This window comes from Tamandua tetradactyla, chromosome 7 (genome assembly GCF_023851605.1).
Source record: "Tamandua tetradactyla isolate mTamTet1 chromosome 7, mTamTet1.pri, whole genome shotgun sequence".
In the NCBI taxonomy this organism is placed as follows: domain Eukaryota; kingdom Metazoa; phylum Chordata; class Mammalia; order Pilosa; family Myrmecophagidae; genus Tamandua; species Tamandua tetradactyla.
In genome coordinates, this window is record NC_135333.1 from 39,955,385 (window position 1) to 39,982,694 (window position 27,310).

Consider the following 27,310-nt stretch of genomic DNA (forward strand, 5'->3'; position numbering starts at 1 on the left):
CTATTACTGGAGTCCTTTATAAAAGAATGACACACAGAGAGAAAGCCACAGGAAGCAAGAAGGTGAAATGAAGGGAAACGCAGAAGAAAAGGGAGAGACCAGCAGACGCTTCCATGTGCCTACCCATGAGACACGGGACAAAGTTCACTGGCGGCCAGTCTTCAGGAAAAAAAGCATTGCTTTAATGATGCCGTTATTTGGACATTTTCCTGGCCTCAAAACTGTGAGCAAATAAATTGTCATTGTTTAACCTGACCCATTTCATGGTATTTGCTAGGAAACTAAAATCGTACAGTATGTGTCTTTTGTGTCTGGCTTCTTTTGTTCTGCCTTATGTCTGCGAGATTCATCAACCCCTTTGTTGCAGGAGTGGCACCTCAGTCCATTTTCATAGCTGCATAGTACTCCAACCCGTGAATATACCACAATGCATTCATTCTACTGCTGCTCCTGGAGAGTAGTTTTCAATTGAAGCTGTACAGGGCTTCTATCTACTAGCACATGCGGTAAGTGTTCTTAGGAGTGGAACTGCTGGGTCTTGAGATCCGCATCTTCCTCCATGTGGTGTCCTTGTAGGTTTCTCATCTACACTAGTTTTTTTTTTTTTCAGTCTATTTGTGTTGTCAACAGAGAAATTCCTCCTCAGTACCCACTGAATGGTGGTAGCCATGCATTCCTATACAAAGAATGTGTCCTGCAGGCCCCACTCGAGGCTGCCTCCTTTGAGGGCCTCCGTGATGTTCTGGGAATCTCTTCCGTCTGGGCTCTGGCTGTACTTTGTGTCCCTGGTTAGTCCATCACATGCTATGTGTTTTGGGATGTCTGGAATCTGCCTGCCTCACCTGAGGGCAGAGCCAGGTCACAGCCTGGACATGCCAAAGGTCAGCAAGAGACATGCACTCCCCATGGGTTCTGGGTGGGAAGGGGGCTGCTGGGAACCTCCAAGTGGGCACCACCTTTATTCACCTACCCCCCACCCCTCCAAAAAAAAGTGCCTCAGACTCTCAGGCCCGACCTCCTGGGGAGAGAGGGGGAGGGGGCCCTAGCTGCCTCTCTGTGGGGTCTGATGGAGCTAACCTTTGAGACTGAGCCCGCCCCTCAGGCCCGCGGGTGGGGAGGGAATCGGGTTTCACTTGCCCGGGGTGGGGGCTGCATCGCCCAGGCCCAGGCATCTCTGGCCTAAAAATGCATATCTCTTCCACTATGCCCCCAAGGCGTTAAGTTTTGGGGTGCCTGCCCCCACTCCCAGATGTGGGTCCAGCGCCCCCCTCGGGTCAGGAGTGGGGCGTTAGAGAAGGGGGGTCCAAATCTCTAAGTGGGAGGTGGTCTGGGAGGGAGGGAGGACTGCGCAGCAGGGGTGGGCCCCGCCTCCGCCGCGCCCTCCCCCGCGCCCTCCTCCCGGGCGGGATAATTGAACCGCTCCGCGCCCGGCCCAGCGCGTTGGCTGCGAAGGCTCAGCCTGAGCGTGTAGCCCGCGCTGCCTCGCCGCGCAGCACACAGAGCAAGAGACCCGACCCTTCGGCCCCTCGCGCCCGGCGCCTTTGTCTGCTCTGCCGCCCCTGCCCGCCCGCCAGCCAGCCCCATGGAGCGCGCGGCGCCTTCCGGCCAGGTCCCGCCGCTGCTACTGCTGCTCTGCGGCCTCTCGCTGCTGGCGGCCCAAGGTAGGGGTGCGGGAGTGTGTGTGTGGGGGGCGAGCCAGGAGGGAGGGGGTGGGTACCCGGGACCACGGCCGGCCGGGCTTTAGTGTCTCCTATACTGGGCCTGCACTCTTTGGAAGTTCTGGAGCCCTGTGCGTTCCCCAGAGCTGGGCCCCCAGCGCCACCCTTGGATTTCTGAGCCGCACCACCTTCCAGGCGGAGAAAAGATTCCCTCTCCGTCACCCCAGCGCTGGCTCACGTCCCTCATCACCTCCTCGCTGACTGGCCAGACTAGGGGAAACCCTGCCTTGGGGGACTTGCTTTGAAGGCAGGTACCGCTACCCCAAATACATTCTCCTGCACATCCCAGGCCCCATCCACCCTCCTGCCAGAGTCCTGGCAATCTTGCAGCACCGAAGGTCCCCCCTCCCACCCCACTCCCCCAACCCCACCCCACACCGGGTCATGGTGTTTACCCAGCCTCCCTGGGGCCATGCACTTTGCACAGATGTGCCCATGGCTGATTTTATTTTCTCACTGTCCCCCCGCCCAGCCCCAGGTAGAAGCTCTCGTACCCACCTTTCTGATGAGAAAACTAAGCTTGAGCGTTAGGAACAGTAGTTTACTCAGGACTACCAGTCATGAGGGGAAGGAAGCAGAAAGGAAGTGGCACTCTCAAGGTTTTTAGGGTGACATCCTACGGGGAGCGGACATGGCCTCGGTCACCTCATCCCTGCCCACCCTCCTGGGACATAGAGGGCCCCAGGCAGCAGTTCTATCAGGCCCCGGCCCAGCTGGTACTAGGGACAGGCTGCTTCCAACACACTAACCCATGAGCAAGGGGGAAGGGGTCTCCACTGGCAAGCGCATGGCCACAGCCCCCAGCCCAGAACAGGCAGCTGCTGCATGGTGAGAGCTCAGGCCACTCCGTCCTCAGGGTGGGTGCTGTGCTCCTGGGAGGTTGACCGCGAGGCCCTGCAGATCAGAGCTGCCGCAAGCGAGCAGGGCCGTGACCTCTGACCTCTGTGTCAACTGGTGACTTATCTGGGGCCATTAGCCAAGCCTTACCTTCCTGAAGGCTTTGTTTCTCCTTGGGACTCAGGCCCAGACAATTGCCAGGACCACCCTGGAGTCCCCAGATCCATTATCTCTAGTTTAGTTTAGTTTCTTTAAGCTCTCTAGTAACCACCCTCCTCGGTCAAAAGGTCACTTGTCTCAACTAACGCTCCTGGGGATCCAAGGAGGAACCGAGTGGGAAGAAGAGCTTTGCCGAAGTTTCTTGGCTCACTCACTGCAGCAGAACTTTGCAGAGCTCTGGGTGTTCTGAGCTCTGTCGCGGGCATGTCCTGGGTCACGTCTCACCAGGGGGACGGTGCAAGGAGGCACAGGGCACTGCGCTGGCACTGAGAACTTTCCCAGCCCCCGGGGAGCTCGAGGGGAGCTTCTAGGAGATGGTGTTGGCAGGAGCCGGCAGCGGGCAGGGGAGGAAGTGTATTCCGGGCACAGCGGATATTCAGGTGACCATCAGCTGGAGCGAAAGCCGAGAGAGGGACTCGGAGTGGGGAGCACAGCAGGCTCCTATTGGAAATGGAATGGACCCCAGAAACCCCCACATTTTACCCATCCAGGGAGAAGGTAGAGTTCAACTCTTTAAGCCAGAAAGACTTCCCCAAATCTTCTGTCACTTCCTTTCTGCCTACTGTTTAAGGAAGGCTTTTCCCTCTCCAGTTTTTAACTTTGAATGAACACACCAAGGCTTCGTAGACCAGCTGGCGTGCTCTTCCTGTCCGATGGATTGTAACGCTTTACCCTCATAGAGAAGGTCCTAGTTTGAAGGGTTAAAAAGAAAACTCTCAATCACATGCTTTGGGGAGAACAACTCTTTTGTCCCGTGGCCCTTTCTGTTTCCTTTGGTGTGATCCCTGTTTTGAGTTTCAACAAATTTAGTTTGGCACGGTTTGGGGGAGAAGTGTTAGAACATGCCTCGTTCCTTTCGGGGGCTGCAAGCTCAGAGGGAGGGTCCCTGGAGTCCCGTAAGGCGGTGGTGACAGTGTCCCAGCCCTACAGAGAGCAGTGGGGACCACCCAGAACCAGGCAACTTAAAAGTGGTCATGGAAAAGGCAGTCAATGGGGAGCCCATCAGCCAGCCTGCCGACACACATCTGGGATCAGGCCCCCGGAGGCAGGGGGGCTGCTGATCTTTCTTGCCAAGGGGCAGAGACAGAGCTTCCAGTCTGTCCTGTGTCTGTCTGTCCCGTTGGGCTTTACCGTGAGGAGGAGGGCATTGGGAAAGACAACTGTCTTTTCGCCAAGGCTTTTTTGACCTCCAGCTGGCTCTCGAAAGTCTTTCAGGCGGGCTGAAAACAGGCTGCGTTTCCGACTGATTAAAGAGAAAGGCACGTTGGGTGGGAGAACAAAGGCGCAAGAGGACTTGGCTTGAAAACATGTGGCCTGCGCTGCCGCTGCTGGAAGTTTCCCAGTCGGTGGTAGGGGCTGGGGCGGGGGAGGGCGGGGAGGGGGTGGGCCCAGCCCCGAAGGCACAAAGGTGAAACTCAAGGTATCCTTGGGGGCGGCACCAGGACCTTGTCTGCAGTGCCCACGTCTCGTCTCGGAGTTGTGCCCCTCTCTTGGCGCTGTCCGAGACCCCTCCACCCCCACCCCCCCCACAACTCAGGGCTGAGTTCGCTGCCCCCCATGGTTTGTGAGCTCTGAGGGTGGGGAGGGAGCCAGCTCACTCATCTTTGCATCCTGGCAGAGTGCCAGGAGCATTTGTGGTACTGGAAACCAGGTGCCTGTCATTCTATAAAAGCCCTTATGGGACAGAGGTAACAAAGATGTATTCTTAGTTTGCCTTGGGGATAATAGACAGTTAGATTGTTATTATCAGCTGTGACTTCTGGTGTCTTCTCTCCTAAAGAGGACAGTACCTTTCACCCTTAGACTGCCCAGAAAGTTCTACGAACACTGAATTTCTCCAGCTGGGAGCTGGGAAGGACAGCAGTGGCCAAATGTCAGACCCAGCTTGGTAAAGAGCATGTAAGCCGGCCACCTTTGTCACCCAAGAGTTTGGTCACTAAATATCTGCTAGAGGTCAGCTCTGCACCAGGGAATCGTCTGGGTCTTGGGGATACAGCAGAGAAGGAGAGAGACACAACCCTTCACCCCACGGGGCTCACCTGCCCCCTGGGGGACCCTGAAAAGTGAACAGCCAGTTACAAACCAGTCTCAACTGGCAATCAGGGAAGATTTGTCGAAGGAAGCAGGGCCCAGACTGCGACCTGAAGAAGTTGTCCCAGTTTGTGGGTTGGGCTGGGAGGAGGGTTGGGAGGATGTTCAGGCCAGAGGGAAGGGCAAAGGTCCTGAAGGCCAAAGAGAACAGGTGACCTGCAGGAGTTCTGCCCTATCCAAATGCTTGGGAGAGACCAAGAGATTTCTTGGACAAGTGGCAGCCCTCCCCCCACCCTCTGTGGGGGGTCCCCCTCCCCGTTTCCTTTAATGAACTTGATAAGCAAGGCAGTCTTGCAAGTAAAGTTTTATGAAAACGGTTCTAATAGGGTGCATAATTATTTTGTCAGTGCATTGTATACAATGAATGTTTTTTCCTTCTGCAAAACAGCAAGTTATTAAAAATACTTTGCAGGCGCCTAGTAAGGGATCCAGTTTCCTTGTGATTATCTCAGAAATGACCACATGCCATAATGGCCAGAGCTGGGTGGGAGGGCAGACCCATGCTATCATCTTTCCTGGGATCAGAGACCCCTCAGGCTGGACGGTAGCATGGAGGTATGTGTGCCAAGGCTGGTTGCATCACCTGCCCAGGCAGTCAGGAACCCCCAGATCAGAGGCTGGGCTCCTGCCTGGCCAGGGCTCTTCTCACAGTGCCCACCCACCTCTAATTTGGGTGAAATTCACATAATGTAAAATTACCCATTTTTAAGCATGCAATTCAGCGTCATTTAGTCCATACACAGTATTGTGCAACCACACCTGTCTACTACCAAAATGTCCTCATCACCCCCAAAGGTGACCCTGTATCCGTTAAGCAGCTTCCCCCTGGCCCCCACCCCTCCCCCAGCCCCTGGCACCCACTCCTCTGCTTTCTGTCTGTATGGACTCCTGGACATTTCTGGAGATTTTGTACGACGTGGTCCCTGGTGACTGCCTTCCCTCATGTGGCATAAGGTTTGCAAGGGCTAGCGTGCTGTCGGCGCCGCCTTCCCTTTTCTGGCCAAACAGCAGTCCATTGTATAGATGGGCCACATTTTGTTGCTCCGTCTTCTGTCAATGGGCAGTTAGGTTGTTTCCACCTTTTGGCTCTTGGGAAGAATGCTGGGATGGAAATTCAGTGCCGACTTTCAATTCATCAAGGCCTCCTTTACCCAGGCTAGTCCTGATAGGAGGTGGGTCAGCAGGTGGTGGGTGGTCCCAGGCCACCTGCCTGCTACCTGGTGGGTCCCACATTGTGGGGGTCAGTGGTAGACTGGGGTCAGGAGTCCACGGGCTGCTCCTGGTTCTGAGAGAGACTCCAGAGGGCCCGCCCAGAGCCCACAACCTTTTCTGTGTCTTTACTTCTGAAATGGGAACACTCCGTCCCATTATAATTGGAATATCTTACACTAAGTGATATGTTTCATCATCTCGGCAACCCCATGGAGTAGGTTCCACTGTTGTCCCCATTTTACAGGTGAATAAACCAAGGCACGGAGCACTGAAGCGACTTGCCCAGGGCGTCGCGGGTGGGAAACCAGGGAACTGGCCTGGAACCCATGCCCCTAACCGCCCGGCCCGGCTTCCTTAAACATAGGGAAGGGGTTCACATAGGCTGGAGAGCACTTTGGACAATCCCTGAAAGAGCACTGTGGAGGCCAGGCGGGAGTCACAGCCTGGGCCCAGGAGGGGCTCATAGCTGGCAGGACCCAGGTGACCACACCTGTCTTGGCTCCCATGAGTGAGACAAGCTGTCCAGCTCACTGGGGTATCGAGACAGGGACTGGCCTTGGCCTTGCTTCTTCCTTGGGCAAGGCATGGGTCAGCTCCCCCTTCTACCATCTCGGGTGGTGTCCACAGTGACACCACCCCCGACCCCCAACTGCAGGGCAGGGCTGGTGCAGCAGGAGGAGGGACAGCTGGGTCTGGCCATGGTCACTGGAGCGTTCTGGAACCGTCCACAGGGATGAATTCTCCCTCCCTCTTTGCTGGCGTCTCTACAAAGGAAAGAGCTCTTGGCCGGCCCTGGGTTCCGGCCCTGCAGGTCCTGCCCACTCTCTGAAGTGGACCGTCCTGGAGCTGGCTTGCTCGTGTTCCCGTTTGATCAGTTGGGACGCTCTCCCAGTCTCACCGTGGGTCCTGCCCAAGGGCTGTGCTGGCCTCAGCAATGCCAGGAGGGGGGTCAGGAGACCGGGGCTTCCACCCAGTTCTGTCCACCCACCCCCCCTTTCTGGGTGTCCCAATGGGCAAAGAACCCTGGCTATGACTCCCCAAAAGCCGGAGGGTCAGGCCCTTATTTCCCTCCAATAAAAGATTTATGATGCGCGTGCTTACCGGCCCTACCTTATTTGGGCTGCTCAGAGGTGACCCACGTAGCGGGACCTGAGCCGATGGGACTCGCACGCTCCCGGTTTATAGCAGACGGCAGGGCCCGAGAGCCAGCCTCGGGTCCCACCAGGCTGGGGACAGGGTTGCGCTGGGCACCCAGGAGGCTTTGGGAAGGAACGGTTGGTCCGCCAGGACATGGCGACCGCTGTGTAGCAGGTCCTCTCTCCTTGTCGGGGGGGGACCGAGGTCAGTAAGCAGTGTCGTTTATACTCTCCTCCAGTTCTGTTCAGCAAACAGACCCCAGGCCTCTGCCGTGAACCTGGGCTGGCCCCCGCGGAGCTGTTTACCAGCCCATCACTTGTTGAATCGCTGATTCATTTACTCAACAAATGTATTTTAAGGAGCCAGGCCCTAGCCTAGGCGCCAGGGACACAGGCAGGCAGGGCCACCTCACGGGGCTGAGTGCCCTACCGGTTTCCTGGGGCTCCGTAACGAATGACAACAGATGGGGGCAGGGGGTGCTGAAAACCACAGACATTGTTCCCTCCCGGTCCAGGGGGCCAGGAGTCAGAAATCTCCTGCTCCCGCCAGAGGCTCTGGGGAGGCTCCTTCCCAGTCCCTTCTGGCTCCTGGGGTCCCCCAGCACTCCCGGGCCCGTGGCCACTTCCCCTGCCTCCTCCTCCCCCCTTCTTTCCTCCCCATGCAGCCCAGGACGCAGTCATTGCGAGAGCCTTAATTACAGCTGCACAAACCCTTCCCACAGTCGGGTTGTATTCCCGGGGTCTAGGGGTTCAGATGCGGACTTGTCTTTTTGGGGGACACCACTCAACCCACTGCTCATTCTAATCCTAAGCACAGGGGTAGATGAAGTAAGAGGAGGTGTCGGGGGGATCCAGGCCACTGGATGGGGTGGGGGCTGAGGCTCCGGGAGGTGCCGCGCTGAGCTGGGGGTGCAAGGAGCATCTCGGAGAAGGCCTGGGGGGGGGGGTGGTCAGGCAAGGCGAGCGGCTGGCACAAGGCCCCGAGGTGGAACCGAGGGCCTGTGGAGCTGGAGGGAGGGGGCTGGCCTGAGACCTGAGCCCCGCAGCAGAAGTGGGAGGGGCCAAGGCCACCAGCTGTGCAGGGCCTGCAAAGTCGGGGTGGGGCCTGCGGGCCTCCCGCATGTGCCCGGAAGCCCTGGGAGGATTTTAGTCTGAGAGCGGCATGAATTGATGTACAATTCTAGAAGTCGCTCTGGGCTGCCATGGGGAGAGCAGGTTCTAGGGAGACGAGAGTGGAGGTGGGTGAGCCATGGAGCAACTCCTGCTGGGTACGTCAGTGAAGCAGCCTTGGACAGACCCAGTGAGAGGTGGACATATTGAGGGTGTTTGGGAGGGACAGGGGACAGGGCTTGCCAAAAGGGCGGGGTGTGGGGGGGAGGAATGAAAGGTTAGGCTGGCCTCGGTGTGAGGAGCCGGACCATGGTGACATTTACCGGGATGAGACAAACTGTCAGACACCCAGGGAACGGTCAGGCATACGCACCTGGGGTTTGGGGTGAGAAGTGTGGGCAGTGCTGGCACGATGGGGGGTGGTAGTGCTGGACTAGACCCCTGGGGAGACGGTGAGAAAGGGCCAAAGGGGTCTTGGACTGAGCCCCCACTGGGTGCTCCTTTGCTTAAGGCAGATCGAGGAGGGGGAAGCAGCCAGCAGCGGAGACCCCCAGGGGGGCTCGACCTCGTCCTCGAACATCCTGCTGCAGTGCCGGGCACACGGAGGGCGCCGGGCTGAGTCCCGAGCTCTTAGGGCAGAGTGGATGGGAGATGGCCCGCAAGGGAGGGGAGGACGGAAGGACGGAGGCACTGAGGACAGTCACCCCTGGTGGGGGGTGGGGGGTGCGGTTTGCAGAGACCTGGGTGGGAGCCGGGGCATGGTGAGGATCGGCTTTGGATGGAAGCGACTCGAGAGTGTTTTTAAGCACACGCGATCCCCTTTCTCCGTTTGGATGGCATCACCTGCTGGGACAGCAAGTCTCGCTACCTCCATGAGAAGGACTGCTGCTCGCTGTGGCCTGTGGCCTCTCCCGCTTTCTTGAGGGTGACGGGCACCACCAGCTTGGGTCGAGGGGTGGCACCTGGCCCGTGTCCACAGCGTCCACTCATTGCCGGGTTTAGACTTCTGCACATTTCTGGCACTGCCGGTGCCAGGCTGGGTCCTCGCCTGTCCCGGTCTCACATCCCTGAGCCCTTCACCACCCGCGAGGGGAACCCCGCTGCGGTCCCCACCCGTGGGAGGGCTCCGGGGTACCTGGGCGGCTCGGCGCTGCATCGAATTCAACCAGGACGCCCACCGGCCTCCCTGAACCTTCTGCCCGGCACTTTCTAAGGCCGGGTGTCGTGGGGAAACTGCTGTTTCCTGTGAGTGTTGTCCTGGGAAAGTGAATTTTAGAGACAGAGCTGGAGTGGGGTCATCTCTGTAGTTGCTTCGTGGCCTCTGGCAGCTGACTTAATGTCTCTTTGTTCCTTCATTTCACCGTGTGGTTGGGACTGCGGGAGATCTTTCGTTCCTTCATCGGTTCCTTCATTCGTTCTTTCATTCGTTCCTTCATTTGCTCAGAGGCGTTTATTTATTGAGTGTCTTGTTTATTACTGTGGCAGGGGGCAGGGTGGAGAATAAGATGGAGCCCATCCAAGCCCTTTGATGTGAAATACGCAGTTAATTGTTTTATTATAATTGTATTAAGTACTAGAAGTTCAGAGTGCAAAGAGATGATGGGAGAAAGGAAATGGACCTGCCCCCTGGGTGGGAGTGTGGGTGTGCTGGGGGGGCAGTTAGGGAGGGCTCTCTGGAGTAAAGGAACTTTGAGCTAAACACAGAAGGATGACTAAGAACTAGATAAAGGGGCTGGGAGGGTGGGAGGCCTTGGAGTGGAAGGGGCAAACCTGGTGGGGCTGCTGCCCGAAGGCAGTGGGCTTCAAGGTAAAGGAGGTGGAAGGGGAGGTGGGACCACGCGATATGTTTGTCCCTAAGGGTCCTGGAGGTATTATCAGACATGCTGAAGGTTTTTTGACAAGGCAACATAAAGATCAGAGTAGGCTGTTCCATAGGGTAGTGGTTCTCAGGTGGGGACAATTATACCCCCCGGGCACATTTAACAGTGTTGTCACAACTGGGGAAAGTGCTAGTGACATCTGGCGGATAAAGGCTAAGGAGCCTGCCTGGTCTACAATGCACAGGACTGTGCCCCGCTGAGAATCATCCGGCCTGACCATCAGCAGTGCAGGGGCTGAGAGACCCAAGATAGGAGACAGCGGGTGGGGGCAAGACAGGGAGGCCAAGACAGCATGGATATGGGAGCTGTCAGGACGCCGGCATGGCTGGACGAGGCTAGGGCCAGGCTAGGGGGGAACGAGCAAGGGGCAGCGCCTGGGCCGGACTGCCCACTTTTGCCAGGTGGTGGAGCCGGTCACCAAGACAGGCCCTCCTGGGCCAGGAGCTGGCTGGGGCTGGTGATGATAAACAAGGAGGCAGGTGGGTGGATGGGTCTGAAGTGCAGAGAAGAGCTGGCTGTTGGAAACAGAGAAGCAACCCCCAGCCTCTTACTGGCACTTGATGCCTTGAGCATGAGCGAAGGTGGCCCCAGGAAAGGAATGACCAGGGATCACCCAGCCCATCGGGCTCCAGTGTCCAGAGGCCAGGGGCAGAGGACACAGGAGGGGTGCAGAGAAGCAGAGAAAATGCTGGAGAGATAGGTCCCAGGAGCCCATGGGACATGGAGGGCTGCAGGGATCTTTGGGATGAGGACAGCATGCCCCCCATGTTTGTTCCCGGACACGCACAGTTTTGAAATCATCTTTATTTCAGTTGCAAAGTAACAGTTTATTTAGTTACTTAACTTTTAAATTTGTTTCCATGTGGAGTCTCATAGTGAAAACATTGCATTCACTGTCTACATGAGAACATTATAAAAATACCACGAGCTAAGATAATTCTCTTTATGGGACTCGGATAAACGCTTGAAAACCACATGAATTAGAAATGGCGAGCGAGTTCATCAGCAAAGCATCCAATTCGTTTTCCAATGAAAGGTGGTACAAAATGGCACCCAAAGGAAACACTAAAACTTTAAACTAAGTTATTTATTAGGTGCTCAGTGTCTCAAACACAGCAACCCTGGAAAGTGACTTCCCCAAAGTAATTTTGACCCAAGGGTATGGCCACAACTGTGATCCTGTAGGCGGGAAGGAAGAGAAATGCAGACATTTATTCAGGATAGTTTTAGTGGATTGCCGAGTTGAGATCTTTAAGACCCAGCCATAATAGATCACGACTTTTCATGCCCTTTCCTCCAGGTGACAGTACACATTTATCAGGACTACGCTGTCCCTGCCAGGCCTGGCTCCCCTCCCAGAGCTCTCTCCCCAGGCCGCCGACTGCCTCACGGCCCTTATTTAATTTTCATTCCTAGACCAGTGCTGGGTTATGAAGGAGGAAATGTGTGTCCTGGGCCTGGGGAGCAGTCAGGCCAGAGGCCACCAGGTGGAGTGGGTCTGGCATGTTTGAGAAATGGCCACAGACCAATCAATCGGTAAAAAAGAGGGGAAAATATGGAAAGAGCAGAGATTGCTATTTTTTTTTCCTTTCTAACTGGGATGTGCCTTGGAAGAGCCGTGTCTCTTTGGTCCTGCCCCATCTCAAGTAAAGGCTTGGAAAGAGGTCAGTGGTTGCATTTATTTTGGAGCACACAATGATCATAGAGCTTTCTCGTATGGACCCCACATGTCTTTCCGATAAGAGGTGAAAACCATCCTATTGCAGGCAGTGCCTGTGTGGACATCTTGAGCCAGGAGACCAGGCAGCTCTGCAGGACCCGCCCCTCCCCACCAAACCCCCCCTTTCCCCCCGGCTCCGTCATCCTCCAGTGGGTGGAGGCAGACACGTGAGCCCACCAAGGAAGTTGAGGCTCCATCTCTAATGCCAAGAAAGCAGCAGCTTGTATCCTCAGACCCATGCCCCTGGCATGACCCTGGCTCTTGCTGAAATTCTGACTGGCCCTGAACTTCTGTTCCAACCCAGGTTTAACAAATTTTTGTGGAGCTGTGATGCTTGGCCAGACCCAGGCAGGTACCATATAGACGGCAAGAGCTGGGGACATTTATACTCACACTTGACCTTGGTCTTAATTAAGTTTTAAGTCCAGGTTTTCAATCCACAGTTGCTAATGTGACAGTTTGGCAGCAGGACGCTTTGGTATGTAGGCTGAAAGAGAGCAGTGGGCGGGTGGAAGGCAGGGAAGGAGGTAGAATTCCTGGCAGCCTTCGTGTACCAGGCACCCACCGTAACCCTGCGGCGTGGGTGGGCCAAGCCCCATGTCACAGCTCAGGAACCTAAGGCCCTGATGCTTTCAGGAATTTGCTCAGGGATGCTGAGCTGCAGTGGGGGGGCAGGGGTTCAAATCTAGGACTGTCTGATGCTGAAACTTCATCCACTTGCTGCTGCAGTGTCCCACAGAGCAGTCTCAGACACAGGGGCCAGCGTTCTCTCTTGTGGTCCCCTCTGACTTGAGGGGACCCAGCCATGTCCCCAGGTCAGCACTTCAGCCTTACCAGGAGGCTGGTGAGCTTTGGCTGGTAGCCCCAGCTCCACCTGGCCACCGGTGGTCACAGGGCCTCTCTCTAAAGCCCTGATAAACCTGCTCCAGGCACCAAATCGGCAGGGTGGGGTAAATAGGGAAAGCAAACCTGCTGCGTATAGCAAGAGTCTTGAAAAAATTCCCCCCTTTGGCCTAGCTCCTCTCCTCTCCTGAGTCTCCAGCCTTAGCAAATAATAGTGATGTTAAAAAAAAGGGTTTATGAGTAAAGATGTTCGACACAGAGCTGTTTGTTCCTGATAGTGAAAAATTAGAAGCGACATATGTGTAAAGAGAGAATAAATGGGTTAGGAGATGATGCCACTTCTACTCTGGAAGAGTTTGACTAATTTAGTGCATACCACATGCCCGGAACAGTGATACAAAAACAGATTTAAGGGGCGGGCCACGGTGGCTCAGCAGGCAGGAATGCTTGCCTGCGATGCCAGAGGACCTGGGTTTGATTCCCGGTGCCTGCCCATGTAAAAAAATAATAAATAAATAAATAACAGATTTAAGGTACAACCCTCTCCTTAAGAAGTTCTCAGTGTCCTGGGTAGAATATTACGCAGCATCTGAAATAGTTGTTATAAAGACTGTATAATGATGTTTTGTAAAGAAAAGTTGGGGATAGGGTTTTAAATGACAAATCAGGATATAAATGTACATAAACAAGTAAATAAAATGATGTAAAAAAAAGCATTAAAAAAGTGTCCTATAAACAAAACTGGAGGAAGTACAGCAAAATGCCAAAAATCATTGTTTTAGGGTAGGAACCATTGGGAGTTTCTTTATTTTCACATCATTTAACTTTTTTTCTTTACTATATATGGTTTACTTCATCATTTAAAGAAATACCACAATAAACATAAATGTTATTGCGTTGGTTTATTAGGCATTTTTAGCTACGCTTTCGGGATTCGGTTCTCCGAACCTGACCCTTGCATCACCTGGGTTCTTCTCTGCCTCCAGGGCGGCTGCGGCCATTTGGGGTTGGGAGATCTGCTCCCACCAGCCTCACTTCTCGGGCGGGCCACCGACGGTTACAAGGTGGGCCCAGCTCTGTGCAGAGTTTGCACTGTGGCAGAGGTCAGAGGTGAGTGCTCTTGCTTGGAGCACTGACCCAGATATATGGGAGAGACAGTGTGTGCCAGGAACACGCACACACACACACGATGCTGTGTGATGTTAGCGTGAAGAAAGAAGCATCATCACAACGTCTGGGGAAGGTCTAGGCATCAGTTTAAACCGCTGTTAGTTAAACCGCTGGGATGGTTGCAGCCTCCTGAGAAGGGGTGTGGGCAGAGGAGAGAAGAGGGGCTGGGACAAAGCATGGGAGACACCAGTGTTTGCAGGAGGTGAGAAAGGGAGGAGGGGTCCATGGAGGACCTGCCGGAGAACACCTGGAAGGCCTGGGAGACTGTGGATAGCTAAGGGGGCAGAGAAGCCTATGAGGAGGGGAGGGGTAGGTGCGTCAGACAGTTCTGAGTTTGAATCTGGGCAGTTATTGGTGGCCTTGGGGCAGAGCAGAGTCTCAGGGGATAAGGAGGTGGAAGCCTGATGGCCGAGAATTCCGGGTGCTGAGTTTGCAGGTTTCCTGTGTACATGCTCGATTTCACGAGGCTGAGCAGGCCCCAGGATGGGAGGTGCAGGCACACAGGAGGCAGTGATGATTCTGGGCAGTGCCAGGAAGGCAGCCTTAGTTTTGAGAAATCCAAGCCACATCCACAATTAGATTCTGAGTTTTCTATAAAAGTCATTTCTGTCCTAAAGCCTCCTGAATCCTGCAGACCAGGTAAAAGCTGCACCTTTGGTAGGTGTCGCCAGGTGCTGCTGCCCCAGGTGGAAGCACCTGGTGTCAGGTTTAATTTCCTCTCGTCATGCATCTGCTCTGTGCCCGATACTGTGTGAGCACACCCCCTCCCCGTTTTTGCCACTGGCAGTGGTCCTGACGGGCATTGCCCAGGTGGGAGGGAAGTGCCGGGAAGGGGTGAGTGTGCAGGGTCAGAGGGCATCTGCGTTAGCATCTCGGGCAGCCAATTGGAAGTGTGGCCTTGAGCGTTGCATGTCTGGGCCTCTGTTTCCCCATCTGTGAAGTGGGGATAGCGACCATAGGGGACAGGAGATGGCGAAAGCAAAGGGCCTTCTCCGCAGGGCCCGTCTGTGTCTGAGGTCTGGTGGATGGTAGTTTATCCCAGTCAGGACGAGGGCAGCTTCCTGGCCTGCTCCCCAGGGCTTCCTTGCGGCCGTGGAAGAACTTTCCTCTGATGGGGGAGGCGCCCCATACCCAGGGAGGGGGAGCTGAGCCTGGACAGCCGGCCCTGCACCCATCCCACCAGGACACAGGGCCCAGATGGCTGCATCGTGCACAAGTTCCAGCCCTGGGCTGCTTGGAACATTTTAGCCACATTCCAGAGACATTCTAAGTTTCTGGACAGACAGGAGGACTTAAAATGTTATTGTCCTTCTGAGAATACAGTTCAAAGTGCTCAAGGCTCTCAAGCCGGAATCATTTCCAAATGTTTCTACAGCTCAGGGCAGGAAGTCCGAGCCCTGTTGAGTAGGCCACGGGAGTCCCGAGCTTGCCTTGGTGGGAGGCTGGGGGAGGCCTGGGGGCTACGCTCACAGGGGGGATTCCCCACCAAGACAGGGCGCGTCCCCGCCAGTGCTCAGGGGCAATGGCCAGCACATTCCTTCATCCATTTAATTGAGCCACTGCCAACCGAGAGCTTCCGATGCGCTGGGGACTTGATTAACATTATTCAGTAAGACTTCATGAACTTTCTCCCAGCAATTCTGAGAGGGTATTGGGGGCCCCCTTTTACCGATGACGTAGCTGTGGGTCTGAGGGGTGCAGTGTGCTTTGCCCTGGCCCGTGGGGCTAGGAAGTCCCAGAGCTGGAATCAGAGCCCAGCTCTGTTCAACACCAAAGCTTCCCTGTTTTCCCCTAAACCCTGTGGCTGCTGACATATAGGAGGATAAGCCGCAGACCTTGCCCTTAAGACACTGATGGTTGGAAGGTGTGTCAGACAGACAGGATACTGGAAAATGGTGAGGGTGGGAACAGAGGGGGCCCCCAAGCCAGGCAGGGGGCTGAGGGTCTTCACTGGATTATGGGGTGAGGGGGTACCGAGATTGGGGAGCGGGGAGCAGGCAGCAGGGGCTGACTGCATGGGGGGGGGGGCGCGATGGACCTCAGTGTCAGACTTAGTGGCTAGGTCACAGTCCACGCAGTGAACTGCTGTGTTTTGTGAGTGCTTTCCTTAAAAATTAACTGGGGCATTCAAAGTTATCACTCACCTGCCTGCTTTGGGGCCGGGAGACTCAGGACTCCAGACGATTTTATCTGAGCTCAGCTCCCACAGTCACCAAACAGCTTTGCTGGGAACTGCAGAGAGGGCACAGCTGTGGTGGGGACGATTAGAGCACAGTGGCCGGCAGGCTTTGTGGTGGAGTGGGCTGTCACCCTTAACCAGACCCACCGCAGGTCTTTCTCTGCCTGCCAGGGCACCTGGCGAGATGCAGGATAGGGCAGGTCCATTTTACGCTGCTGGAAATGTGCCCAGAGCTCCCTGGGAAGCCCTGGGGAAAAGGAAAAGCTGTGAAGTTGCAGGTGGGAGGCCGAGGTTCAAGGAGAGGCGCTTGCTACGTCTGGGCACGTGACAGGGCCCTTCCCGAGCTGTGCCTTCCTTATCCAAGCCATAATGATGCCCAAACGGAGTCTTTCTGGAAGGGAAACACTCTTGCTCCCCTCTCCAAGGCGGTAGGTGCCCAGATGCACATTTCTTGTAAAGATGCCTCGTGGTGGCTGATGGCTGCTGGTCAAACTCATGTTTCCGGAAGTCTCAGCCTCGCGCTGAACCCCAGAGCAAGCCTCCCTTCTGGACATCCCAAGGGCACAGCCTGGGAAGGGTTGTGAGCTGAGAGCACCTCCACTTTTTGGTGCCAAGAAACACTGCCGAGCCCAATGGGATCTGTCTGTCCCGGCTCTAGAAATCCTTTAGTAGGAAAACATGGTGCTGCTTAAAGCCCTGTTTGGAAATATCCTGCTGTGAGCGACCGAGGCTGTCGTGCCCCCTGGGTCTCTCCTGCGGAGACCAGAGCAAGTGGGCAGCTTGGCACCTGGCCGCTCCTTCGTGGGACACAGTGGGCTCCTCTGCTTCCCACGAGCAGAGCGACTGGGGTTATGAGCAGCAGCCTGGGGGGAGACCAGTGCCTGGGCTTGGGACTGGGGGCTAGAGGGTCTTTCCCAGGCTTGGTGGGGCTGTCACTAGCTGCTGTACCTTTGCTTGACCTTTGCATAAGGAGAAGATAGTATGGCCAGGTCGCTGTCCTGTTGTAACCCAGCCCTCTCTGCCCAGCCAGCCCCGGCCTCTGGACCTCTTGTAAATCCCCCTTTCTATAGAAGAGAGGGTCTTGTGGCAGGTCAAGGTTAAAACCCATTACCTTGCCTGTGCAACGAGGACCGGTACCCCCCTTTCGAGTTGCTGCAAAGATGAAATGAGGGTGCAGATGTGGTCCCAGGAGCTGGTCTGGAATGTCGGGACTTCCCTTTTCTCGGTCAGCACGGTGTTGTGTTCCAGGCTCCCATGTGCCTTCTCTTCTCTGCCGGCTCCCCATCTCCTGTGGGCCCCCCTTTCCCTGCCGCTGTGCATCCACCACTTACCTGTGTTCACTGTAGGCCCGGCCAGGTCCCGGCTCTTTAGAGACGCCTTCCTCAGTTGTCCCAATTTTCCATACCTCTGGGCCTCCCCCCGCAACCCCATGCCTGGGTCTCAGGCGCTGAGCTGCAGCCCCCTCAGAACTCGGTTGGAAGAGAGCAGTTGGGGCTTTAGGGTGCTCTAGGAGGGAACAGTTGTCTGCTCCCAGCCTGGGGCCCAGCGGCGTGCTTGGAACATGTCTGTAGAGTATCCTAGGGAACAAGTGGCCGGTCACTTGTGCCCACGCCCCTTTCGGAACCACCCAGTGCCATCTGTGGAGACCCGGGGGAGGTGGGGGACCCAACGGCCCCTGGAGGAGAGGAGAGGGGGCCACAGCCACACCAGTCACCTTGTCCTCTCCTTGGTGCAGTGGCTGCGGACGTCTCGATGGAGGCTTGCTGTGCAGATGGACGCCAAAGGGCCACCCAGCAGAAGGACTGCTCACTGCCCTACGCTTCAGAATCCAAGGAATGCAGGTACGTTTACCAAAGGCTGTCATTTTAGCAGCCCCCACAGGAGGCCAGGACCCCCCTGCCTCTCTCCTCTGTGCTCCTCCAGTCGTCACACAGGGTGCAGCTCAGCCTTTCTGTGACGTTCACAGCATCTGCCCCCTTCACTCACTGGAAGATGCTGTGGCAAAGCTACTTTCCTCCTGAGGAAAGGGGCTGTGTGGGAGCAGAAAGGACCATATAACTGGGAGACTTTGCAGTAAAAACGCATGCCACCCTAAGTTCCTGAAAACACAGACAAGCCTGTCCTGGAGCAAACAGTTCCTTCCTCTGGAGAGCGGCATCATTTCAGGAGCCAGTAACTGCGCTGTGGTTTGTAGTCTTCTCTTCCTAAACTCACTCAGGTTCCCTCAAGGTCTGGGGAGAACATAAGCTTAGAAGTGATAGAAATACAGTACTGATGGTCAGCATAAAACTAATGGCAAAAACCGAGTAAGCCTTTACTGAGCACCTACTTTGGGCCATGCAGTTTGATGTGTTGCCTCTTTCAACCCTGTTATTAGTCCCATTTTATAAACGAGGACACTGAGTTTTCTGCAGTGTATGCAGCTGGCACATGGTGGCAGTAGGATTCGAACCCAGGTCTGCTGCCTGTGAAGCAAATGCAGGGAAGGCAAGGGTAGGAAACCTCCCATTGGAGCCCAAGCTACTTTGAAGCTTGCAGCTGTCGGGACACTGGGTGGAGGGCTGTCACGGAAAGTCTCACTCACCTCGTTCTGGAGCTTTGCGTTTGTCTTGGCGTTGGGGAGAGCCTGCTGCGTGCCAGCCATGATGGAGAATGTAAATCCTAATTTCAGAAATTCTTAAAGCGTCCAGAGCATTACAGACCAAACAAAGGAGAAAAAAAGAGGAGGCCTGCATTATCTATGTGGCCTAGAAGACGGCACAGTTGGGGTTTGCCGAGGGTTTGATGAGTGCGAGCTGTGATTTTGGCTCCCGGCGTGGCTGAGTGCTGGACATGTCAGGGGGCCGCTGGCAGCTCGTGGTGAAGCTGAGCACTCTGTGCCAAGCAAGCTGTTTGCAGATTGAGCTGATGAGAGGCAGCCTGGCCCTGGGAGGAGCGAGGGCTGGGGGTGTGCACTGACCTGAGTTCTGGGCCTCAGTTACCCTGGATGTGAAACAGGGACCATGATACCATCCTTTCAGGGTTGTTGTAATGATCAGAAATGACACATGAGACCAGTGCCAGAACAGGGTGGGGAGGGGACACTGTTATGAATGTTTATTGAAGTCAAAGACTTGATACAGTGAGGCACCAGCCAGTAGAGCACCTTGATGGACGGATGCAGGAACTGAGGTCAGAGAGACTCAGGGCTCTCTGGATCCAACTTTGGGATTTGGGTCTTAGTCATGGCTTAGATTTATCATTGACCACTACTCACCAGTGCCTTCCATGGGATTTAGAGTTACCTTCCATCCCCAGTGGGCCTCGCAGGACACAGAAATGCCTTCTTATCTCCGTAGGAGGCATTTGATTTATGAACTACATTTCAGTCAGGGGTAAATTTCAAAGCCTGCCCTGCAGGGTAAGATTTCCTGAAATGTAAGTGGCATCATCTGAATGGCCAAGTGGGGGTTTCTTCTCTGGGTGGGAAATGTGTGTGTGAGTCTGTGCACCAGCCCCAGGCCTCCCAGCCTGTTTCTGGAGGCCCCTCTGGCTGATAGCACGCACTTCCATATCATAGTATCCTCAGAGCTGCTTGGCCCCTGGCCATCCAGGACACCACCAACAGGTCACTGAGTGTCAGCTTTTGGGCAAGTGTTTGGCCCTTTGTTTTGCCGAGTTCCGGGGGGAGCATTCGGGGGCAAGGGTTATTGTGTGACCCATTGAGGGCCCAGTGAATTAGCCATTGAACTGACCGCTTTCAACCATGTCCCTGCCCCTGCAGGGGTGTTGGCTGACACCCACCCCCCTCCCCATTCCTCCCTTGCACAATCTCCCCTTTGCCCCATTAACCTCGGGGTTCAGGCTCTACACGGCCTGCAGAGAAGGGACGAGCTGGGATCCTGGGCTCAGGGCCAGATGTGGCTCATGTAAGAAAGCACTTGGGTTTAGCTCAACAAGCAGGCGCTGAGCTAGTCATGGGGGCTGCTTGGGAGAACAAGACCCCTCCCCTGTCTTCCACGGCTTCCCTGTCCAGCAGGTGAGGGCAGCCCAGTGACGCATGATTCCGGAGCCCAAGTGCAGAGCTGGGCAAGGGCTGGGCAGATCTGGGTGGGCCCGTGGGGCAGTGATGCCCGGGCATGGGGATTTTCCAACTAATTCAACATTATCATTTTTTAATGGAGGCAGGGACAGCAGAGAGCAGATCAGGAAATCAAATTTGATTTAAGAGGCTCTTCTTAATTATATCATTTAAAAGATGAAAGAAACAGTGATCCCTGGCCAGTTGGTGAGTCAATAGTTTTAACATCATTTTTCCTCCCCTAAAGGGGCATTTCCACCAGCCTTGTTGGTCTTCAGTAAAATTCTGTGTTTTCATTCAACTGGTAAATCTTTGTGGGCCTCTGATTTTGTGCCAGGCTCAGGACAAGGCGGATGGAATCGCATGGACGGCCAAGCCCTGCTGGAGGAAGGGGCTGGAGGAGGGGGCTCCCTGGGTGGGCGACCCAGTCGCTATAGTCGGGTGCCTGTCAGACTGGGGTTAATCTTTTCGAGCCTTTAAAGAATGAAACACTTGGGGATGATCAGAAGATGGCACTTCTGAATTTCCCTCAATTCACCCCTTAACCAAGGTCCAACACTCTGTAGACTCCAAATCTAAATTCTCCTAAAACCTTGCATTAAATTAAATCCACACATCCTTCAACCTCTTTTGGAGGAACTTGAATTTGAACTGAGTCAAAACCTGGCAGGTTTTGAATGCCCAGCTGGCATTCTCCCTTCAAATATGCACCGTCAGAACCTTTCATTGATTCACCTCACAAACATCCATCGAGGGCCCACGTGGGCCAGGCTCTGTGCTGGGTAAAACAGGGGTAAACCGGCAGACAAAACAGGCCCTTATAGAGCTTACATTCTATGGTGGATACAGACGATGAACAAAACAATAAGTAAATTGCATTGTTTGTTATAAGGCAGTACGAGCCAGGGGAGAATAACCAGGGGAGGGGGCTGGGCTGTCTGGCTAGGGTGTTTTACGTTTATGAGTCGAGCACCTGGGGAAGGCATCACTGAGAAGGGACGTTTGAGCCAGGACTGAAAGAGGTGAGACAACAAGCATGTGGATATGTGGGGAAGGGCATTCCAGGCAGAGGGAACAGCCAGTGCAAAGGCCCAAAGGAGGGAGTGTGCCCATGGGTCCAAGCAGCAGCCAGGAAGACAGTGCAAGGTAGTGAACAGGGGCTGAGTGGGAAGACATGAGGCCAAAGGGCAACCAGGATGGCCAAGTGACATAGGACCAACTGTCCAGGGCCACATGACCATTGAGAGACTTTTGTCTCTGCTTGAGCAGAGAAGTGACATTTTAAAAGGGACCCTCTGGCTGCTATGTGCAGCAGAAATTGATGGGAGAAAGGTCAGAAGCCAAGAAACAAATCTGGTGGTTTAGAGCAGGGCGGAGCTGAGAAGAGTGGCCAGACAGTGGACGTATCTTCAAGGCAGAGCTGCCAGGTTCTGTTATGCTATTATTTGGATGTGGGTTTGATGGAAGAGAGGAGTCTAGGATAGTTCCGGGGCTTTTGTCCTGAGCAAAGGGACAGGTGGCATTTCCTTGAAGGAGATGGGAAGGCTGCCAAAGGAGAAGGTCATAGGGGTTGTCGGCCCTCCCAGGGGAGACGTACAAGGCCGTTGGGGAGTCGAGGCCAGAGTCCAGGGGAGAGGCCAGGGTGGGATAAAGGTGGGGCTGCCGGCATAGAGAGGGCATCTAGATGCAGCGGAGTGAGTGTGAGATAGAGACCGTGGGGTGGGGGCAGGCTCCGTGCTGCCTGCTTTCCTTGGCCGTGAGTCTTTGCCCTCAGCCCTCATTAAGCTGCCTCCCAAAACCCGTAGGCTCTGGATGACAGGTCCGGAGACCATGCGGGGACTGTAGGCCGGACGGCACATTTGGGGCAGGTGAGATCGGGCCACGCTGGGCCCCAGGGTAGAGTGCTTGGCTTCATGGATTGTTCCCTAAAACGGCTCTGCCAAGCGGGAGAGTGGGGTGTGGGCCCCTGAGCTTGGCCAATCCTTTGGTTTTCAAACCAGGTTCCCTGGGGCCTTGGTGATTCCCCGGCATCTTCAGCTGCTGCCTGGAAGTGGGGAGGGTGCCGCCGTGCCGGCCCTGGGCCTCTGCCCCGAGCAGTTCTGCTTCTGTTACTTTTCTCTCCTAAGCCCTTGGAACAAGGCTCAGTGCCTTAAAAAATTTTGAGAACCACTGATGGCCCAATCCTCTCTTTGTGTACAGAGGAAAGAGCCGAGGCCCAGACTGGGGAGCTGCCCCCACTAGAGTCCAGGCAGGGCCGGGACAGGGAACAGGGTCAATGCCTGCTCCCCTTGACCCTAGACCACCTCCCGCCCCCCATGCCTTGCTCTGACTTGTCAGCCGGACGGCAGAGGTAGGGACCAAGCAGTTGCCTGGGGTGGGATGTGGCCCCAAGAGGTGGTCACAGCCTTCACTTTGGGGTACTTACTGAGTCCCCAGGCCCCACTCTGGCTGATCTTCAGGGACCCTGCTGACAGCCTTTGAGGTACAGTGGTGGTGCACCCCAAATAACAGGAGACAATGGGGTCACCTGCCCGAGCTGTGTGGGCAGGGGCAGGAGCAGGGGCTGAGATTTGCCCCAGCTCGACTGCCTCCTACCGAGGGTCTTCACATGGCCCCCGGCCCCCGCCAGGGCAGAGCTTGGTGACTGTGGTTCCAGAAGTGCCGAAGTTGTGAGAGGTGGCTCCCCACCCCCGGGCTGAATCCCCCCACATCCCTGAAGCCCCCACTTGGGGCCTGGTACCCAGGAGGCCCTCAGCCAGCATTTTTGAGTGGATGAAGGGATGGGTTTTGTTATTTGTAAATCTATGGAAAGCACAAGGAAAATGTGTAATGGCACCATGTTGACAAATCCATCCTGGAGCCCGAGGGTGATTCGAGAAACACATAGAACGCTGATTGCAGACCTCCTGCACTACGGGGTGGGGGAGGAAGGATGGGCTGGGGCTGCTGTCCATGGCGGGAGGCCGTGCAGGGAGGCTGGGTGGGTGCAGGCTGGGGGTCTCTCCCTGCCCTTGCTGATGTTGTCTGCAGCGAGCTTTACTTTCCATCTGGTTGAAAGCCCCCCATAGACTTGGGCACACACCCCGCGCCCATGCCCCCACCTGCAAGGCCATCCGAGCTGACTTCCTGAGCTGTGCCAGCCCCTCGGTTGTGTCTGAGAAGCCCGTCCCGGCGGGGCGCCATCCTTCCATCCACACCAGCCCTTGGGGTTCCAAGGTTTCTCCCTGGAGCCCTGAAGAGCTGGGGAACACAGGTCCCATGGCTGGATGTGGCTGTTGTCACTGTCACCGTCCCTCATGCTTGGGACCAGCCCCAAATCTGTCCCCTCTGATTCTGGCACGTGAACGTGGCCACTGTGAATTCACCTTGATAAAAGGATGAAAGGGCCTGGCCTAGAGCCCACAGCCCACTTTCCTTATGGTCTAGGCAGGCGGCAAGATTTCGGGGCTCAGAGCCCCAGGGGGCAAATGCAGGCGGCACAGCCAGGGCTCCCAGCTTCTGCCCCAGGCACACTCTGCACTCAGACCTTCCAACTAAGCACCCATTGAGCACCTTCTGCGTGCCAGGTAGGGTGCAACTGTCTGTGTGTCTGTGGGTGGGTGAGGGGGAGTGGAGAAGACAGTGGGCAGAGCTCCTGTCCCCAAGGGGCTCCTGCTCCTGGGCCTGGGCACCCCCCTGCCCCCCCATCCTGCCCTCCACATAGCTCTCACCCTCAGCCCAGCCCCTGCTCCGCCCACAGGATGGTCCAGGAGCAGTGCTGCCACAGCCAACTGGAGGAAATGCACTGCACCACGGGCATCAACCTGGCCAACGAGCAGGAGGCCTGCACAGCACCGCACAGGGACAACGCCAGCCTGGAGGCCGTGTTTGTGAAGGTGAGGACTGGGCCCCAGGCCACGCCTGTCCCCTGTACCCCGCTAGCCACCAGGCCTTGGGCCTACCCCCCATCACCCACCAGCCACCAGTCCCTGGGACTGCCCCCAACTCCCAGCCACCAGGCCCTGGGCTTACCCTCCATCCCCATCAGCCACCAGACCCTGGGACCCCCACCCTCCCAACCAGCAGTCCCTGGGCTTACCCCACATCCCTCCCAACCACCAGACCCTGGGACCCCACATCCCTCCCAGCCACCAGGCCCTGGGACCCCCACCCTCCCAGCCACCAGGCCCTGGGACCCCCACCCTCCCAGCCACCAGGCCCTGGGACCCCCACCCTCCCAACCAGCAGGCCCTGGGACCCCCACCCTCCCAACCACCAGGCCCTGGGACCCCACCCTCCCAGCCACCAGGCCCTGGGACCCCCACCTTCCCAACCACCAGGCCCTGGGACCCCACCCTCCCAGCCACCAAGTCCTGGACCCCTCCGTGCCCAGCAGCCCCCATCCACCTGGGCCCCTCTTCCCTGTACCGCCTGCCTCAGGCTGCTTTCCCTGTGGGGGTGGGCTCTCTCCCACATCCAAAGACCAGTGGGTGTGCCCAGCCCGGAAAGGAGGAATGACCGCCCAGTGTCCCTACCTCCTCCCAGTTGGTCAGTAAACCCTGGGAGATGCCCAGCCAGCCCCACGCAGGGGACATGGGGATGAAGTGACCCATCTTTGCCCTGAGGTCCTCAGTCTCCAGGCTTCAGGCAAGAGTGCAGAGGTCAGAGCAGGGGGCATCCGCAGCCAGCCCTTTAGAACCCCCTCTCCAGGTTAGGGTGGCACCTGCCCCTGCCCAGGGCACCCTCGTGCTCATCTAACCCAAGTGCTAATTGGGGCTCAGAATGGCCCCCACCATGGTCACTGATGACATATGACCTCCACAGCCACCTGCAGGGAGGGCACTGATGCTCCGGGGAGATCCACACCCCAAAATAGCCCCTGGGTGTTCCTGAGAGAGGGCCTTTCATGCCCTGAGGGCAGGGGTCAGGTAGGCTGGTCTGCAGGCCCCCTCGGCCCCTCTCGGCCTGATCCCCAGGGGTCAGGCAGAGCTAGGGCTGAAATCCCTGGAAGAAAAGTCCCGCATTCCAAATGGGGAAGGCAGTGAAGTGACTCAAGGAGTGATCCAAAGTCTGGGTTCCAGAAGAGGCTGGGGGTTCCCTCTCCCCAACCAGATGGGGATGTGCGGAAAGCTCCGCCTGGAGGAATTCAGGGTCCAGAGCCCACCTGCTCACCCTAGGCCTTGATATGGGCTTTCATAGATGGAAGCTTCTGGCGTGAGGGAGCTGGGCAGGGTGGGGGTGGGCAGTCTGGCCAAGTGGTGTCTGGGAGCGCAGAGCCTTGGCCAGTTAATGACCGGCTCCTGGAGCAGGGCTGGGTCTTCAGACGCCCTCAGCCTGGCAGGCCGCTATGCCTGTGTCCGCAGACTTGAGAGAAGGGGCAGTGCCGAACAGTGTGGAACATTCCAAGAGGAACGGGAACACATCACTTTGGCAGATGAGTGATTTATGTTTCCAGAAAAGATTACTCACACCCCCAAAAAAGGAGACGGGTCGCTAACACCCACTCCTTTCTGGCACAGAGGGGGTGAAATAAGTTGCATGGCAGATCCATCAGCCTTCGCAGGCTCTGAAGAAAAAGCCACCCCTCCCTGGCTCCTGCTTTGGGTCTTTTGGAAAGTTCTTTGCTCTTCTGGAAACAGCCACTTAAGACTGAAATGGGGCCTCTCGGTCATCAGGGGAGCACCACCTCGGGGAGTCACGGGAAACTTTTGAGAAGTCTGGGTGCAGACACCAGGCAGGGACACTGCCCTCTGCTTAGTGACATGTCTCGAGCTCCCCCAGCTTTTCAAATGCAGGCTGTGATTCCTGCTGCCCAAACCACCCTGATGTGGGCAAGAGGTAGAAAGGTGCATTTTCACTCTTGGGGCATGGCTAGAGAAAGCTTGAATCAGACAAAATGATCAGACCCCTTATGGAGCCATGGGACCCTAAAAGAGAGTGCCCCATACTGCTCCCTCTTTGTGGAGGTGTGTGAGCAGAGCCCGAGTGGCTGCCTGCCAGGGGTGCTGAGGAGGGCAGCCGGGAATTGGGGGACCTGTCTGCAGGGTCGTTTAGAACCTGACCTGTGAGATTTGGGGGCTCAGCTCTCTTCGTCACCTGCTGCCCATGTAGTGGAAGAGGTCTGGCCGGTCAGGCCCATGCCACCGCCGTCCGGGGCCAGTGGATGAGCTGGGAACAGACAGCCGTTCCCAAGGACCTGCGCTCGGCCGACTGTCCAGCTTCTCAGTCTGAGTGTCCACCTGTGCTTGCAGAGGTGCTGTCACTGCTGCCTGCTGGGGCGGGCGGCCCAGGCCCAGGGCCAGAGCTGCGAGTACAGCCTCCTGGTCGGCTACCAGTGTGGGCTGGTGTTCCGTGCTTGCTGCGTCAAGGGCCAAGAGACTGCGGACGTCGCTCCCCGGGACGTCGGGGAGCCCCAGGAAACAGGTAACGCGTCTCCCTGCCCCCCCGGCGGGGTGTGCGTGCGTGCGTCGTGCATCGGTTGCCTTAGGCCGGCCCAGCCGTCAGGGCGTGTACCTGTTTCCTGCCTCCTCTGCGCTGCGGTGTCCAGCTGGGAGGGCCAGAGCGTGGGCTCTGGGCCAGACAAACCTGGGTCGTGTCCCCTCCACCTGCCAGGGCGAACAAGCGTATCCGGCCTCAGTTCCCTTATCTGGGAATGGGCGAAAGAAGTCCCCCTTTGTATGGATGTTGGACGATTAAATGAGAGAACGTTGGCCTGCGTGGGTTTTCTGATGCCCTGCTCTACAGCGGGGCTGGCCTCGACCTCCTTCCACAGAGGGGGACACGTGGGTCCCGTAGCTGACCCATGATTAGGGAGAACCCAGGCCTGCCAGACTCGGCCAGACCGCCTCTCCCTCCAGCTGGAGCTGATGGCATGTGGGAGAGAGGCCAGGCAGCATGGTCGCTAGTACCCAGCTGCGTTCTTTCAAATAGCAGACATTTGTCCAGCAGCAGGGTGACCCACCCAGAACGCAGTTTCCAGAGGGCTTGCCGCAGCCTGTGCACTGATGCTGTTCTCTAATGTCTGTCTTTCCGAAGCCAGACAAACCCTGAAGGCTTTGGGCATGGTTCAGTTACAAGGTTCTGGAAGGCTCCTGCTTTTCTAATCAGCTCCTTCTCTTACGTCATGGTTTCCTGCACCCATGAGGTAATAACCCTG

At 56.3% G+C, this 27,310-nt stretch overlaps 1 protein-coding gene across 2 annotated transcripts in view; it reads left to right on the forward strand.

The window, feature by feature from the left end:
- The first annotated feature begins 1,435 nt into the window (after positions 1-1,435).
- The window catches only part of FBLN1 (fibulin 1), an 82,436-nt gene continuing 56,561 nt past the window's right edge, over positions 1,436-27,310 (forward strand). For both annotated transcript variants that reach the window (XM_077169165.1, XM_077169166.1), the window contains exons 1-4: positions 1,436-1,661; positions 17,851-17,956; positions 23,915-24,050; positions 26,406-26,577. In XM_077169165.1, the coding sequence (XP_077025280.1) occupies positions 1,583-1,661; positions 17,851-17,956; positions 23,915-24,050; positions 26,406-26,577 (493 nt within the window). In that variant the 5' untranslated portion in view covers positions 1,436-1,582. The remainder of the gene's footprint in view (positions 1,662-17,850; positions 17,957-23,914; positions 24,051-26,405; positions 26,578-27,310) is intronic.